Raw genomic sequence first — 17,817 nt, 5'->3', positions numbered from 1 at the left:
AATGCTCCTAACGCACACTGGCCCCTGCAGGTCATCGCTGTGGCTACGATAGCATACATTATGAAAGATACCAAAATGAACACCTCACTCCTTGCTGTAGACGTGCAGTCCAAAATCAATGGCGTGTTCTTGCGAACATTTAGGAGGTTGTAGTTAAACTTGAAGTTCGTATATATATATATATATATATATATATATATATATATATATATATATATATATATATATATATATATATATATATATATATATATGTATATATATATATATATCAGCCTGTTTGTTTGATGTCCACTGCATCACCATGGCCTCTCCCTGCTGCGATCTTCAGTTACCCCTGTCCTGCGCCAACCGATTCCAACTAGCGCCCGCGAATTTCCTCATTTCATCGCCCCACCTAGTCTTCTGCCGTCCTCGACTGCGCTTCGCTTCTCTTGGTACCCATTCTGTAACCCTAATGGTCCAACGCTTATCATGACCTGCCCAGCTCCATTTGTTCCTCTTAATGTCAAATAAAATATCGGCTATACCCGTTTACCCTCTGATCCAAACCGCTCTCTTTCTGTCTCTTAACGTTATGCCTAGCATTCTTCGCAGCATCGCCCTTTGCGCGGCCCTTAACTTCGTCTCAAGCTTCTTTGTTAATCTCTAAGCCTCTGCCCCATATGTCAGCCCCGGTAAAAGGAACTGATTGTACACCTTCCTTTTCAATGATAATGGTAAGCTTCCAGTCAGGAGCTGACAATGTCTGCCGTATGCGGTGCAACCCCCCCCCCCCCACACACACACAACTTTATATATATATATATATATATATATATATATATATATATATATATATATATATATATATAAAGTAGTGTTATATATAGTATAAAGTTATATATATATATATAATATTCTTCCAGCTCTTGCAGAAAATTTGCAATAGTGCTAAACTCAGTGCACATCTTTCACTACTTTGTAAATTTGATCCCTGCGTGCGGTTCTCCAGTGAAACCTGGTGACAGCAACAAGCCTACGCATTTGTGGCTTGGAATATTCTCAATGTAGTCGCTGGCGCATGTGCGGTGCATAAACGGATGTCGATGAGTCAAGATGAGAATGTATACTTACAAAAAGTAAGCAAGAAATAGGAGCATTAATTCAGTGTAAATAAATTCTTCAAATATTCTATTTACGTTCATTTAGAGGAAAGAGGCTGATTACTATGAAAGAAAATTAAGGCGAAACTCCTCGTTTCGTTGGTTTCGCGCGTAAATAAAATGCTGGTACAGCAGTGGGACGTCATACATTTCAATATGGTTTCTCCTATTTAAGCAGTTTCTGGCGCAGAAAAAGAACAATGAATGAATGAATGAATGAATGAATGAATGAATGAATGAATGAATGAATGAATGAATGAATGAATTATGTTTAATGGCGCAAGGGGCAGGTATGGCCAAAGATCGCCATGTCCGAGGTAATGAGTTCGCAGTGTAGTTTTAAGTTCTATGAAGTCGATGTGACGTGGCTGTAAAGGGGCCTTAAATATGGCAGCTCTAAAGTTAATAAAGTCTATGTGTAATAAGATTATGGGAATGACAAATGACGTGTACTATGAGCAGTGAGGTGCACTGCGAAAGAATGATACGATATACAAAATGTGTAAGATGCTAAAATTGACTAGAGCATCACTGCCTCGTGAGAGCCCTCGAGACACAAGGGCCTGGAGGCATGTGCTACACAAAACAACGATCACAGAGGCATCCTCTGGAAAGAGGATGCGCTACGAATTTAATGGGCTTATTACATGTAAGACAACATCATTTAAGAAATCGAGGACTGCTTTGGTGTTAAAAAAACGGTTCTTTAAGAAGAAACATAGCCTGGTGATGAGGGGCGCAATAATGGTATGCTAGAGGAAAATGTTTCTTTCTCTCAGATTCGGCTTTCCGACACTCGAGGAGGACGTGGGGGACGGTGAGCCTCTCACCACATCGACCAGAGGTTGGAGGTTCATTTCCAGTAAGCAGAAAATTGTGGGTGCCAAATGTGTGCCTTATTTTGAGACGACAGCACAGGATATCTGTTCGCCGTGATTTTGTTACGGAGGGCCAAAAAACCTACCTGTGGCTTTATAACGCGCAGTTTATTGTTTATTTCTGCGTTCCACATGCTGTTAGCCTGGTAGCGACTGACTTTGGCTCTCGTGAAATGTAATGTACCCTGGCAATGTGGAACTCAGATAAATCCGTGACATCAGGGCAACTGTTGCAACCGTTCAAAGAAAAGTATCTGTGCCATGGAAGGGAGGCCCACAGCCGCTTCTTCGGTATGCGCCTATTGGACAGATTGCAGGCACAACAGATGAGAGGCGCGGATAATTTTTCATCGGCACAAGGCATCGATGTCAACCAGTCGGTGCCCGTTTTAGGCTCGACGTTCGGGGGGAACGCGAGGAGCGGCTACGGTCCGGTTTTTCTTTTCTTTTCTTTTTTTCCACTCGCGCGGAGCGTGCCTGTGGCTCCCCTTCCTTCGACACACGAAACGTGCCAGAGCAATTAGCGGGAACTGCTTTCAATTATTCGCTCGAGTTTAAGAAATACGTGTCATGCTCGCAGGCTGACCCTCTTCACTCCGCTGTGAAGCCAGAAAAGGACGAGATAATAGACTAGAAAAACTAAATTAGGCGGACGTGAGCCGCCTGCAAAAAAAAAGAAGAAAAAAAAGAAATCGTGAATAATAACGAAGTCACGAAAGCAGACCGGCCGCGGGCCCGGCTGCGTCCCGGCAAACAATCGGGCAATTGTTGACGCGCTGCGTGCTCAGCAGGCCGCGTTAAAAGAAGAACCCGCTCGAAGCATGGCAGTCGCCGATGGCTCTCATGCTCAGCCATGCACGCAGGCACACGAGAGGCGTCAAGCACCACCGATCGGCCTTTGCGCGGGGAATGCGGATGCCCAACATGTCGTGTACAGGAGGACGCCGTGGTTAGCGCGCGGGTGCGAAACCGCTTGGCCGTCTCGTTATTTGCGGCAGGCGAATCGACGCTTCGTGGGGGGAGGGGGGGCCACGGAATTGCTCCACTTTGTATTCGAGTCGGGGGACTTCCGATGTAACACAGAATAACAGTTGCGGCTTAATTTTCCTTCGAGGCCGCGTTTCTGGTGTCTCGATTTGAGTCGATCCTCTGAGAAAGAGAGAGAGAAGGATACACGAAAGGCAAACCAGAACGGCGCCCGGTTGGCTACCCTGCTTTGTGGAAGGGGAAACGGGAGCAAAAGGTCAGGAGGACCAAGAAAAGTGCACAGTTGATGTGCACTGGAGTCTCCGGCGTAATGAAAATTATCAGCGCTGTGTCCCACACGGTAGCTCAGTCCGGTTGCCTTCTGGAATTGCTGCAGGGTTATCGGTCGCCTTCTTAATCTGTGATGCGCGATATCATGGTCCCAAGGTCTCGTCCAATGAGAAAGGTCCTCTGCGTTCTATGCACAACAATCTCAATGAATAAATAAATAAATTGCAGGAATGACCCAAGGAGACCAGAAAATGAACAAAACGGCCGAATAATCTACAAGAAACGTTGCTATCAAAACAGCGATTCGATATGTAGCTCATTGACGTTCATGCATGAAAATTCTTCAAGTGTATATATATATATATATATATATATATATATATATATATATATATATATATATATATATATATATATATATATATATATATATATATATATATATATATATATATATATATTGCATTTTGAGAGCTTACAGTTGTGAGAGAGCCGCTTGTCCAATTCTAATCGCGTATTCTCGGTTCATGTCTCTGTCTTCGCACTTCAGAAAAGTACAACATAAACATTCCTGTTTTCACGCCAATTACACTGGCGGCGGCTGCAAAAGAAGAAAGAAAGATCGAATTTCGCAGCACAAGAAGCACATAAATAGGCGCGGAGCTCAATCAACGCTGACAAGCACGTTTAAAGCTATAAATGTCAGTTTCCGGGTAAATAGTACCTAAGTCCCACACTCACGGATGAATGTTTGTGCTCTAATGTGCGTACACGTGACCATTCTCCTGTACTGCTTTTTTTTTTTTATTCAGAGCTACTGTCACCGCGAGCTTGACTAGTAGGCGCATACGCGTATGGCATTACGCACTCCCCCACGCAGATGCGCCGTCCAGTGTTACAGGAAACACGCTGACTAGTAAGAAAGCCAACAAAACCGAAACAATAATGTGACTTTTATTAGAGAAAAGTGACTGGCAACGAACTGTCGCAATTCGTTGCTACTCCTCGTCCCTCATAGCCTTTGTACGCCGCAGTGAAGTTAGGATTGTAGTTTTATATCGTAAGCATATCTTTTATTGAACATTTCTTGTTGCCAATACTGAGCTATATGGATGGATGGATGGATGGATGGATGGATGGATGGATGGATGGATGGATGGATGGATGGACGCACGGCAGACGTACCTGCACAATGAAATAGTCTGCACGACTTCAGGCACTATAGTTGTCTAGGCTGCAATATATGGAAAATACTTTATCTGGCTTTTCGCTAACAGTATATATAAGGCAGATTGTGTCTGTCTTCTATATACTGTTAGCGAAAAGTCCAAATGAAACGACAAAGCGAACTAGTAGAAGGGAAATTTCTCTTTCCACGTTCGCCAGTATCCATGGCACCGGGGTGACGAGTTTAGAGAGGCGCAGATTTGGAGCCGGTGAGCTCTCAGCGCCCGTCACGATCACAGATTGCCCTTCCGAGTAACCAGGCGACAGAGGTCTTTGTTTACCCCCCTTCGCGCATAATTCCAGCGTGACGACAATTGTAACGAGAACGCTAAATCTGTGAACTACGCCTCACGCTCAATAGGGACATGAGCTTCTGCGCTTTAAATGTTCATTCTTAAGCTGAATCGGAGGGCTAGCTGTTTCCGCAGTTTGCATTTTGAAAGGTTGTCGGCCCCGTCAGAATCGACACCTGGACTGGCTCAGTTGAAGGAATATCAGCGAGTTGCTTTTCAACCGATATGCTAGGTGTTACGCGCAATAAGACGCTTCAGGAGAGCAATGTATAACCAAGTTATAATATCTATAAATGCATTCCAACATTCCCAACCCTAACAGCTTCCCAATCTATTGCTTTTCGATTTGAGTGTAGAATAATCCAAGTAAATCGGATGGTAAAGCTTCAAATACTCTGGTTCAGTATAGCCTCAAGAATACTGGATATGGAAGAAACTGAAACACGTCGCGTCATTACGCGGTTATTTTTCGCCCATTAAATGAAGTTGACTCGCAATTACCGACAGCGCGACGCAGGTAGGCGCGGGTGCTGATACTTGGCTGGACGATGTATGCACGCGTTCCAGTTAGCACGGATACACGAGAAGCTTTCCTCGAGACAGAGCATACTGGCCCAAGAGGTCATTACACCTTTACGAACCGGCGCCATGACTCATTCGATATCAGCACGAGTGCCACCTTATGTAGCTGCATGGCGGGCAGATTTTGCGGACACGGCCACCTTTGGTGTGCTTGCACATGTTTGCAGTTGTTTCGAGTCACCGGCCGCGTAAAATGTGGGCAATGCGACGATGAATGCAACGCATTGCGTGGTTTCGATATGAGCTATGAGTGGAAATATAGGCTAGCTTCTTCGAGAAAAATGTAATGCCTACGGACACATCATTCAGGGTCACAATGGGGCCTATACTTATTCGAGGCACTGTATATACACTGTGTGCTCCGGCTAACGTTAGCCAAGCCACGCAAAAAAAAGGAAGAAAAGAAAAAGAAAACCATGGTGCAAGATGGTATTACAAAATCTAGTGTAGGTATTATAAGGCTTGACTAACTATAGCTGGTACACACATACACTGCGTGCACCAGCTGGAAAAGCTACGACGGGAACGAAAGCACAATTGGTTAGCTGGTTCAGTTCTTCCCTTGCATGTTCTTTTTTGATGACATGTACTAACGTGCGATGTTGTTTCAAACATCGTTGCCGCATAACGTACTGACTAGCGAATTTCCACGCAGAAGCACCAAAAAGTGCAATAGGTTGGTTACGACATTGGCATATAAGTTGCCTCTCTAGCTTAGTAACACAGTGCCTTCGATGCGTCCGTGTGATTAATTTAGTTTTCTTTTTGATAAAACAGCGTCTCCACTTGACCGCGCCAGCGACACTGTTAATGGACGGTGGGCAGTAGCCCGGTCGGTAACGTTTGTTAAAAATTACGTATTTTGCCATCTTACTATGATACATGTTCAATTGCAATGCCATTCGGGAAATTACTCTAAGAAACTTAGTATAGCCACAGAAAATATCCTTAAATACTAATCTGGGAGGTTGAAAATTAATGAAAGAAAAAGAAAGTTAGTTAGTTAGTTTGGGTTTAGTGGCACAAGGGCAACTAAGGCCATGCTGCGCCAGTCACAAAACAAAATAAAACGGAACGTTAGGGCAGGTAAACCTGCATGACATTATAGTTGGTGTAAATAACCAGTTCTTTCTAAAAAGTCGAAGAGGTTAGGAAATGGCACTAGGGGGTCATCTGCTAGCAATAGGGCAGGGTGTAATGGAATGTGCAAATTATACAGGCTGTGCAGAAACCTCCGTCTCAGTGTATCGATGTGTGGACATGTTATTAAGATGTGCATGACTGTAAGAGCTTCACTACATTTTTCGCAAGTTGGCGGGGTTTCTTTTCAGAGGAGGAAATTGTGCGTCAGATGTGTGTGTCCAATGCGAAGTCGACACAAGATCACCTCGTAGAATCGTTGCTGGTGACTGCATGATTTCCACTCGCCAATTACAGATTTAATTAGATGAAGCTTGTTACTTAAACAAGTGTCCCAATTGCGTTGCCATTTTGAAGCCAAGGCCTTCCGAATCGCATTGACACCTTCTTTATATGGAAGTACTGTATTTTGAATGTTTTTGTACGCTGCCATTGATGCGCATCTATCCGCTACTTCGTTACCTAATATTCCAACATGGCTTGGTACCCAGCAACACTTATTTGACCTGCCATATTTGTTTGACGTTAATGCATTCAAAATATTGCCTAACAAGGGTTCACTTTGGGATTTCATGTGTAGAGCCTTCAGTACGCTTAATGAATCTGTGTATATGACAGTGTTTTCAAGTTTGTCAGCAATGATCTTTTGAACTACAGTCCATATCGCGTACACTTCGGCTGTGTAGACAGAGGCATGCTGAGGTAATCGAATACTTGTTTCCCAATTTTCTGTTACGGCCCCCACACCGAAGTGTTTTTCCGTTTTAGAGCCATCAGTATAAAATTCTATGTAGTTTATATACTTGTCTTGAAGAGCGCGGAATTCTTGTATAATGTGCTGATGTGGTGTGTCTCTTTTCTTTAAATGTGTTAGTGTCCAATCACATAACGCTATGAAATCACACCACGGGGGTAAACGTTCTGGCTTTCTGGCAACCTGGAGGACTTCCCGAGGGATGTCATAATCCCGACAGTATTCCTCGTATCGCAAGTTACCTAATCATGTTTGGATTATTTGTGTATTGTAAGCGTGAGCTGCACTGTGTGACGATGTTGTAGCATATGTGTTGTGGTGCGGATCCGATTCGGAGTATGTAGGAAAAAGTTAGTAGCGCTCTCCGATGCTGTAAAGGAGGCTCATTACATTCAACATGTAAGCTCTGTATAGGTGATGTTCTGTAAGCACCGCATGCCAGTCGTAGTCCTAGGTTAAGGACTGGATCAAGTCGTCGGACGTAAGATAATCTGGTTGAACCATATGTAATGCTACATATGGTTCAGCCATATGTAGCATATGGTTCATATGATGCTACGCACCAAAGTGCGGTAGATGTGTAGAAGGCATTTACGGTCAGAGCCCCACCGTTTCCTGGAGAGGATTTTTAAAATGTTAAGTGCATTGTTCGCTTTGATTTTAATACTAATGATGTGTGCGAGAAAGTTCAACTTTTTATCAAACAGAACACCCAGAAACTTGTGTTCTTGTTTCACGGGTAGTGTGGCATCCTGTAGTTTAAGGATGGGATCTGGTTGTAGGCCTCTTTTTTGTGTAACGACAACACTAATCGTTTTTTCACTTGAGAAGCGAAAGCCGTTTTCAGATGCCCACTGCGTTAGTTTGTTTAATGTAATTTGAATTTGTCGTTCGCAGCTTGCCATGTTCGATGCACGACATGCAATTTGAAGATCATCCACATATAGTGAATGCATTATAGAAGATGGAATTACATTATTGACCGAGTTCATTTTCACCACAAACAATGTTGTGCTCAATACGCATCCCTGAGGTACACCGTTTTCCTGAATAAATACGCTGGACAGCACCGTTCCTAAACGCACTTGGAATGTTCGATCGGACATGAAATCAGCTAGACATTTAAGCATTCTGCCGCGGATCCTTAAGTCCGCTAAATCCCTTAAAATACGGAACCTCCATGTTGTGTCGTACGCCTTTTCAAGATCAAAGAAAACTGTGAGACAATATTGCTTGTGTAGAAAGGCCGCACGTATCTCGTGTTCTAACCGAACTAGATGATCTGTTGTGGAGCAGCCTTTCTTGTACCCACACTGATGATTATCGAGCAGGTTCTCAGTTTCAAGGACGTATGCCAATCTGATGTTTATAATGGATTCATAAGACTTGGCAAGACAGCTTGTGAGTGCTGTAGGTAGGTAGCTGTTGTAGGATGTTTCCCAGCTTTCAAGAAAGGGATTATAATGGCTTTTTTCCACTCATTTGGCATTTTTCCTGTTTCCCAGATTATGTTAAAAAAGCGGAGCAATGTCTTAACTGCTTTTGAAGATAGGTGTGCGAGGATTGTGTAATGTATTCTGTCCGGACGTGACGCTGTTTTTTTGCCAGTAGTGAGTACTCTGTTGATTTCCGAAAGTGTTAAGGGGGCATTATATGGTTTCTCGGAACTTCCTGTTGTCGGAAGCTTTTGTTTTTCTGCTGATTGTTTATATTTTTGAAATTCAGTGGAATAGCTTGATGAGCTTGATATGTTATGGAAATTTTGCCCTAATATGTCTGCTTGTTCTTTTAAATTCGTCTGTGTACCTGGAGATGAGAGTATGGGGATCGTATAAGGAGCGTACTCGCTTCTAAATTTACGAAGCTGATCCCACATTCTTTTGGATGTTATTGAGCTATTGATGGAGGATACATATGCTTGCCAAGACTGTCTTTCGGCTTGCCTACGCATGTGCCTGGCTTTCGCCTTTGCTTTATTGAAATACAGGAGGTTATCTTGTGTTGGGTATCGCCGAAGGATACCCCACGCTTTGTTTTGTGCTTTTTTAGTTTGTGTACATTCATTCGTCCACCAGGGCTTTAGTTTTTTCCTTACGAAACCGGAGGATTGCGGGATCGTCTGTTCTGCTGCAGCAAGTATGGAGGCAATAATCTTTTCGTTCATTTCGTCTATTGTTTGATCATCTGATATGTCATCGAGACTGGCCTTCTCGCTGAAGAGAGGCCAGTCTGGTAGATATAGTTTCCAACGGGGTGATCTTAATGGTACTGTAGGGAAAGGAGATGTTCTTTTAATAATGCCGGGCATATGATCACTACCATAAGGATTGTTAATAACACTCCATTTAAAATCGATCGACAGAGATGGAGTGCACAGCGCCAGGTCAAGACAGCTCATAGCTCCTGTGCTTGGGGAGCAGTAGGTTGCCGAACCAGTGTTTAAAAGGCTTATTTCGTTAGTCAGGATAAAATCTTCAAGTGTTTGTCCCCTGGTGTCAGTTGTTTTGCTACCGCATAATATGTTATGAGCGTTAAAATCACCTGCTATGAAAAAAGGTTTAAGTAACTAGTTTAAAACTGACTTCAGATCTCTTACAGTAAAATGTGAATGTGGTGGAATGTACAGGAAAAAGAAACTACTTGCAAGAAGCAATGTGCAGTTAGGCAAGAATACAACATAGATATGTATCCCTTATTACCCTTACAGGTATTTCGTACGACGAAACTATTGAATTTGTCGTGGAGATGACAAATGTCGTCGTGTACAAACCGTACGCGGAGTTTATTTTGAGAGTCATGATTTGCAAAACTCAGATATACGCAAAAAATGCGCGCGAACGCAGGTGTAAATTTGGCACTACGTCTACGTGAGCCACAATACGCAGCTTCACTTAGAACCGAGGGGAAAAAAAGGAAACTTCGCCTGCGCTGATACCGCGTGTTATTTTCATTATTTTTTTTCTTGCGGCATTTATGGAGATTTTGGTGCCTAAATGGTACCGGTTACTACTCTGATAATTCTTGGAATGATAATGGGGCTCAACACTACGATGAAAACGACAGAAGCAACGACTACAGAAAACGTGATGACACAACTTCTAAAGTTCACATACAAAAGAATTAAGGTTTCTGGGAGTGAACAAAGTACACATTTTCTTGGGCACATGTTAATATGTCATCGTGTATCTGTGTGTGTATATACATATATATATATATATATATATATACAGCAAACCAGTGTCGGTGATTGCAGCGCCCCCGCAATATTTTACGTGCATTCTTGGCATATATATATATATATATATATATATATATATATATATATATATATATATATATATATATATATATATATATATATATGCGTGCATGCTGCATGCCAAGGATGCACGTGAAATTTTGCGGGGGCGCTGCAATCACCGACGGTGGCTGCTGTATTACGCTGCGCCCGTTCTTTGATGAGGCGCCAGAGACCTCGTAACAAATGTCTTCAACTTTGCATAAAGACAGATTATTCAATAATGGCTATACCTATGCATTTGCTGCACGAATCAGGCTCCGCTTCTCAGAGCTTCGAAAAAAGTCCCGGGACAGTGACAATGCCTGCCCATTTCCTTGAGGGTGGTAGAATTCGTTGAGTTCGCTGTACGTTTATGGAAATAAAGGCATATTTGTATTTGTATTTTCTATTTCGGCAATTTATTCACTGCCCAACACTACCGTGAAGCGCGGGTGAATAATGATGATCATTGGCTTTCAAGACGTGAATGTTCGCTAACAGATTTCTTGCAGCTCGACTTGCATAAACGTATTCGTGATCAGACGAGCACAATTTCTATTAAATAAAGAAGTTGACACAGCTGCCTTCACGGGGCCGATTAACACATCGTACAATGTGCCAGCACGAAAGCTCGGATTTGTGCGCTGTACAACAACGCTGTTCTAGTAGCTCAATAAATATGTGGACAGCAGCCGCATACATATTCGCTGCATATTTAATGACAGCAAGATGCGATTTGTTTTTAGTATGAGACGCCACTCTCCTTTTTGCACCCGCCATGGCTAGAAAGGAAAAGCCTCTCGCTGTGCGCATTTTGAAGCCAGAAGAAACGCGCGTCGAAGCATGCGCGGACAGGTTTCTCGCGGGCAGCCACACAAAACTGGGGCAGGCCGGGCAGCAGTGACACTGAAAAACTCACCCTGCAGTTTGCGCTCCGTCTCCCAAAACTTCTGCAACTCGGCGAAGTACTTGTCCAGTATGAACACCTTGGACAAGCCTAGCGTTGCCATGACGACGGGCGGCCGGATGGGCACCGCCGCCGAGCTGCCGCCTCGTCAGGGCGCGACCAGCGTCGCCGCCGCAAGCGAGGAGCGCGCGAGGGGACACAGACACCGGCCGTTGGCGAGGCCACCGCACCGAGCACTGGCACAGCACGCGCCGCAACAACGGACTCCTCGGGGCAGCGGCAGGGTGGCGACTGACGGCACCTCACGTCTTCGACGCCACGATGAACGCCAAATCCACGCGGGCTCAAAGCCGAACAAGACAAAGGAGACGGCGCGAGCCGCAAGCACCGGCGGCCGCAGCGGAGAGCGCTGCAATCAGAAGCCGCGCAGCCGAGCGCCGGTGGACGGCCACGATCTCCGGGCGGGGGCGCCGAGTCCGGACCTGAGTCGGGTTCGGACGACGGCATGCTCCCCGTCGAGCTGGGGAGAAGAACTCATTCACGCGCGGCACTGGCTGCGCACGTCCGACGAGTCCGGAGAACAAATCCAGGGAGGCGAAAAAGAACGCTCCGCGAGCAGGGCCCGACGAGACTTTCTTTTCTTTCGGGGCCGACGGAGGCTGCCGCGGCAGTCGTGCTCTCAAGTTGCCGCGAGCAGCACAGCTTGCTCGCTCGCTGATCGGGCGAGGAGGGGGAGGAGTGCCGCGCTGGCGGCCCCTGTCTAGCCGGGAGGCCGGTCGTCGCTAGCCGAACTTGCAGGACGGCTCCTTCGCCCTCGCTCGCTGCTGGGCCCCCTCTGGGCAAGAAGCAAACGCCCAGAAAAGCAGTGCCGCCGACCGAATGCGCATTGGCCCAGGGGGAAAGAAGCCAATGATGGCGGCGAGGGGGAGCTGCAGCAGGTAACGCCGCGAGGGAGAGCCGCGGCTACTGCTGCTGTGCCGGCCGCTCTTTCGGGGAACCGAGGCTCCTGCCTCGCTGCCGGAAGAAGTGCGCCCTCCCCCCATCTCGGCGGCCAAGAAGGCTCTCGGGGTGGGGGGGGCGGCAAGCCTCGGGGGCACCGGTGGCTAGGCCGCGGCACAGCGGCCTGGCCCCAAGAAGATTCGGGAGATGGTGGTGGTGGCAGTGGTGGGGCTCTCTCTCCGTGCCCTCCTCTTCGGCGTGGACACCCCTCCATTCTTTCCTCCCGGGGGCTCCCAACAACCGCCCGTTTCGGCGGAGATGACAGTCCTGTGCCGCCGCCGCCGCTCCGAGGCAAAAAAAAAGAAAGAGACGGCGGCCAGCGCCCCTGTTGCACGGACCATGTGACTCCCCCCCTTCCCTCGACTCATATCTTCGACCCCCGCTTCTCTCCTTAGCCCCAACTCATCCCCCCCCCCCCTCCGTCGCTTCATCTACGGCAGCCCCTAGGAGCCAGCAGAAGAAGCCCTGTCGCTGTGGCCTCGGGGGGAGGGCTCCGCAAGAATGCGCTTTCGCGGGGCGACCGCCATGCAGGTGTCTGTATGCTCTGGACGACTCGGGCTTCGCTCAGCGAATGCCCTCCTCTGGCAGTAGCTTGGCCGTTCAGTGCTGCAAGCGGAGACCCTTCCTTCGAAAATGTCGTCGCGCTTCAAAGCCAAAGGATCCTCTTCATTGTTCTCGCGTCGTTTCTCTCTCGTAAGCCGCCCATTGCCAGAAGGGCTGCCGTACATGATAAGCAATCGAGAACAGAGGAAGCGATTGTGTTTACGTGACGACTCGAGCCTGATGAACTTGCTCAGTGTGAAAGCGAATGAAGGGCGCAACGGACTTCCCCGTGCGTGTCTTCTGTCACCTTGCGCGAACGGTTCCCCCGATAACCAGCTCGCACACTGACCGAGTGCGGAACACTACGAGACCAGCGCCGTTTCGGTTCAATTTGCATCCCGCCAGGTCTAAGCGGGCAACGTTTCGCTGCCGGTGCGCCACGCCGAGTTTGGGCGTGATCGATTGCGCACCCCATGAATTAGAATGCGTGACAAGCAACACAGAGGGAAGGGCTCAGGCACTACTTTTTGTTCTTCATCGTGCAGCATAACGAATGAATACGGTTTCCAGCTCATTTTGTAAAGCGCCTAAAGCACGGGCGACCACCTAGAGCTTTCGCGTCGCTCGATATGGCACCATATACCAGCTCACCCAACATCGTGCAACTGTGGTTTAGGAAAGCTTTAGAAATCATCTTTCCGTACATTCGCGGGCTCCTTTTATGCTCGGAAAACCACTTTTATGTAGCACGCCCTGAGCAACAGAAATCCGTATCACGAGTTTTTCATGTTGTTCTACAATTTTCTCATTGACGCTTTTAATCCAATTATAATATTTGCAAAGGTGCTTAAATAATTAAGATCATTGTGTAATTAGGCGGAATGCAATAAAATATTCTGATTATCTCCAAGCGATGCAAACAACATTACCTTGGTTCTGCCCGCTACATGGCATTTGCAGATTTTCAAATATTAGTGCGTGATAGATGGGACACCCTTATATATACTTATTGCAACTGACAGTGACTCGCTGCGGATCACCATCGGTGGCACTTCGCTCCTTAAAGAGGCAGGGCGTCTGTCGAGTGAGCTCCTGAATTTATTAACCTATGTCTGACCGATGGAAATCCTGTAGGGAATCGTGAAATAACGGTGAAAAGTCACAGATCTATCGACTATACACGTTCGAGAGACTTGTGAGTTTTTATAGAGACTTGTGACTTGTTTATTTTTCGCCACACATACACAAAAGAAGTACACAAGGTGAAAAAATGGTGAGCGGGAAAAAAAGCTATACACGCCTTATAGACCATAACATGCTACCGTGGATGCTTAAAGCACGGATGAACTAACCTACATATTCAGACAGCTACAAATACAAGAATAAAATCCTAATATTGTTCCAGAACGGCATAGAACAACAAGGCAGTTTCATACTTTCACAGCACAACATCGTTTTGATTATGGTTCTGCTATAATGATTTGCTTAGTTTCCAGGCATAAAGTCCGTGATAGCTACGTAGGGAGGAAAAAAGCGTCCGACGATTACGACACTTTCTAATGCGAAATTTGAGGGCAGCTCAATACGTGTTTTATGCGAAGCATATTACGAGGGCTCAACCCAGCTCCTCAGGCGCGGCGGTGACCATGAAATCACGTGACACCGTGACGTCACGACAGAGGAGAAGTGGCTTTGGCTCAACTCTTGCAAGACGGGCTGGGTGGGAATCGAACCAGGGTCTCCGGAGTGTGGGACGGAGACGCTACCACTGAGCCACGAGTACAACGCTTCAAAGCGGTACAAAAGCGCCTCTAGTGAATGCGGTGTTGCCTTAGAAAAGCGCTGTTTCTAAGGCGTGCGTCTCTTGCTCAGGCGCACATTTCGTTGCCGCGCCGAACGCTGCTTTGCTCGACGCTCACCGCGTCCAATGCGGGGCGCGTAGTCGCTGCCCTGTAGCCCATTGTCTTACACCCCTTGGCGGGTCGACGGGAACGCTGTCGCGTTCCACTCTTGAAGGCGAAGAAGTAATGCATGAGTTGTTTCTTCGTCTAGCCGAACCAAATATAGCCAAGCAACAGCAGTTCACCAGGCTAAACAGTGGTTCAACAACTAAAATAAAGGCTAGTATGCTTCGCATCCTGGGCTTAACCTTACCTAAGCCACAGCCATTTTTTATTTCGCGTTATATTCAGGTAAACAATTTGAGACCATTATGACCGCACCGACTGGCAGTGGGCCAGTGCCATCAGTGCTTTCGGAAAGGGAAGGGCAGTATGGGGAACTGGCGTAATCAGCGTCATCGGAGCCAGCTGTGGAAGACGACGACGAACGCGGAAGCAGTGGCACGAGCGCGAGGGGCAGTATTTAAAAGAGAACGCTAGCATGATGAGCGGCATCGGAGCCAGCTGTGGAAGACTACGACGAAAAACGCGCGAACAGTGGCACGAGCGGCAGTATGGGACAGCTGGCAGGATGAGTGGCATTGGTGCCAGCTGTGGAGGACGAGAACGACAAACACGCGAGCAGTTGGCCGAGGGCGAGGTGTAGCATGGGAACGCTGTCATGATGAGTGGCATGGGAGCCGGCAGTGGAAGACGACGACTACAAACGCGCGAGTAGTGGAACGAGCGCGAGGGGTGAAAAGGGAACGCTGGCATGATGAGTGACATTGGAGCCAGCTGCGAAAGAAGACAACGACAAACGCGCAAACCGTGACACGAGAGCAAGGGGCAGTATGGGAAAGAGAACGCTGTCATAATGAGTGGCATCGGAGCCAGCTAAGGAAGACGACGACTACAAACGCGCGAACAATAGGCAGTTTTAGTACTGCGTACGTAGCGTACGCAATGGCGTTGCGTACGTAAGATCGCTGCGTTCTGCAAACTGCGCATGTGCAGAACGCAACACAAACGGTACGAGATACGTACGCGGCCGTTGCGTACGCACGCATCCGATTCTTGCGTGCGTACGTAGGGAGCCTTGCGTGCTGCTCTCGTGGTTCTCGTTTGTTCGGGAGAGCGCGAGACAAAAGAGTTTCCCAAGATGGCAGCGTCAAAGGCGACTCGCGGAAGGCGATACTTTCGATGGCCTACGATTTGGCTTTGCTGCGTGAAGTGAATGCGCAGAAGGCATACCCAGACCCTGCACGTTGGGCACGCATAGCAAAAATAGGAACTTTGTTTTTGAGGAAGTGTTCAGTGTGTGCTGTTTGCGCGAAAGGCTCGACCTGCTTTGTCGCAAATTACCGTGCTAGCCTGAGAAAGCAAGTACTGGTTTATTTATTTTTCTCGATATGATTCGTGCATTATATCCGCATTAAAAGTAGAATCTCTTAAAGGCCTAAATATAGACCGACGAAGCGGTAACGCGCCCACACGTTACATCACGTTAGCGAGATCAACAGCGTCTAGTTTGGCCGACGGTTCGACGTAATGGCGGACACGGCCATACGCTCCGACGCGCCCGGCGTCTAACGCTCGCCCTCTTACGTACGTAGGCATTTCGCTGTACTAAAAGCCCCAACGCAACACGCGCTCCTACGTTCCGCAAAGCCCTTGCGTGCTGCGTACGTATCGTCGTGACGCAGTACTAAAACTGTCTAATGACACAAGCGGGAGGGGCGGTATGGGAACGCTGGCTGATGAGCGGCATCGGAGCCAGCTGTGGAAGACGACGACGACAAACGCGCGAACAGTATACTGCACGAGTGCGAGGAGCAGCATCGGGAACGCTAGAATTATGAGTGGTGTCGTAACCAGTTGTGGAGAACGAGGGCGACAAACGCGCAAGCAGTGGCACAAGCTCGAGGGGCAGTATGGGAACTGGCGTAATGAGGGGCACCGGAGCCAGATGTGGAAGAAGACGAACGCGGAAACAGTGGCACGAGCGCGAGGTGTGGTACGGGAACGCTGGTATGATGAGTGGCATGGGAGCCGGTAGTGGAAGAGGACAACTACAAACGCGCGAACAGTGGCACATGCGCGAAGGGTGGTATGGGAATATGGGAACGCTGGCATGATGAGTGGCATCGGGGCCAGCTCCGAAAGAACACGACGACAAACGCTCAAACAGTGGCACGATCGCGAGGGGCAGTATGGGAAAGAGAACGCTGACATGATGCGTGGCATCGTAGACAGCTGTGGAAGACCATGACGACAAACGCGCGAACAGTGGCACAAGCGCGAGAGGCCGTATGGGAAAGAGAACGCTGACATGATGCGTGGCATCGGGGCCAGCTCCGAAAGAACAAGACGACAAACGCTCAAACAGTGGCACTATCGCGAGGGGCAGTATGGGAAAGAGAACGCTGACATGATGCGTGACATCGTAGACAGCTGTGGAAGACCATGACGACAAACGCGCGAACAGTGGCACAAGCGCGAGAGGCCGTATGGGAAATGGAACACTGGCATGAGTGGCATGGGAGCCGGCAGTGGAAGACAACGACTACTAATGCGCGAACGGTGGCACAAGCGCGATGGGTAGTATGGGAAAGTGAAGGCTGGCATGAACAGCAGCGTCGGAGCCAGCTGTCAAAGACCACGATGACAAATGCGCGAACAGTGGCACAAGCGCGAGAGGCGGAATGGGAACGCTGACATGATGAGTGGCATGGGAGCCGGCAGCGGAAGACGACGACTACTAATGCGCGAACGGTGGCACGAGCGCGATGGGTAGTATGGGAAAGTGAAGGCTGGCATGAACAGCAGCGTCGGAGCCAGCTGTCAAAGACCACGATGACAAATGCGCGAACAGTGGCACAAGCGCGAGAGGCGGAATGGGAACGCTGACATGATGAGTGGCATGGGAGCC

General features: G+C 47.7%; 1 protein-coding gene across 5 annotated transcripts in view; it reads right to left on the bottom strand.

Annotated features, from left to right (window-relative positions):
• dachs (unconventional myosin-IXb-like dachs) overlaps positions 1–17,817 on the bottom strand; it is a 505,117-nt gene that overhangs the window by 171,604 nt on the left and 315,696 nt on the right. For 2 of the 5 annotated variants that reach the window (XM_065455116.2, XM_065455118.2), the window contains exon 1: positions 11,476–12,786. The exons of the other annotated variants lie outside the window; for them this stretch is intronic. In XM_065455116.2, the coding sequence (XP_065311188.1) occupies positions 11,476–11,566 (91 nt within the window). In that variant the 5' untranslated portion in view covers positions 11,567–12,786. Of the gene's footprint in view, positions 1–11,475; positions 12,787–17,817 lie in introns of those variants that run through there. 5 annotated transcript variants of the gene reach the window in all.

The sequence above is a fragment of the Dermacentor albipictus genome, chromosome 8 (genome assembly GCF_038994185.2).
Source record: "Dermacentor albipictus isolate Rhodes 1998 colony chromosome 8, USDA_Dalb.pri_finalv2, whole genome shotgun sequence".
NCBI classification, from domain to species: Eukaryota; Metazoa; Arthropoda; class Arachnida; order Ixodida; family Ixodidae; genus Dermacentor; species Dermacentor albipictus.
This window is presented reverse-complemented; position numbering and strand designations above follow the sequence as displayed.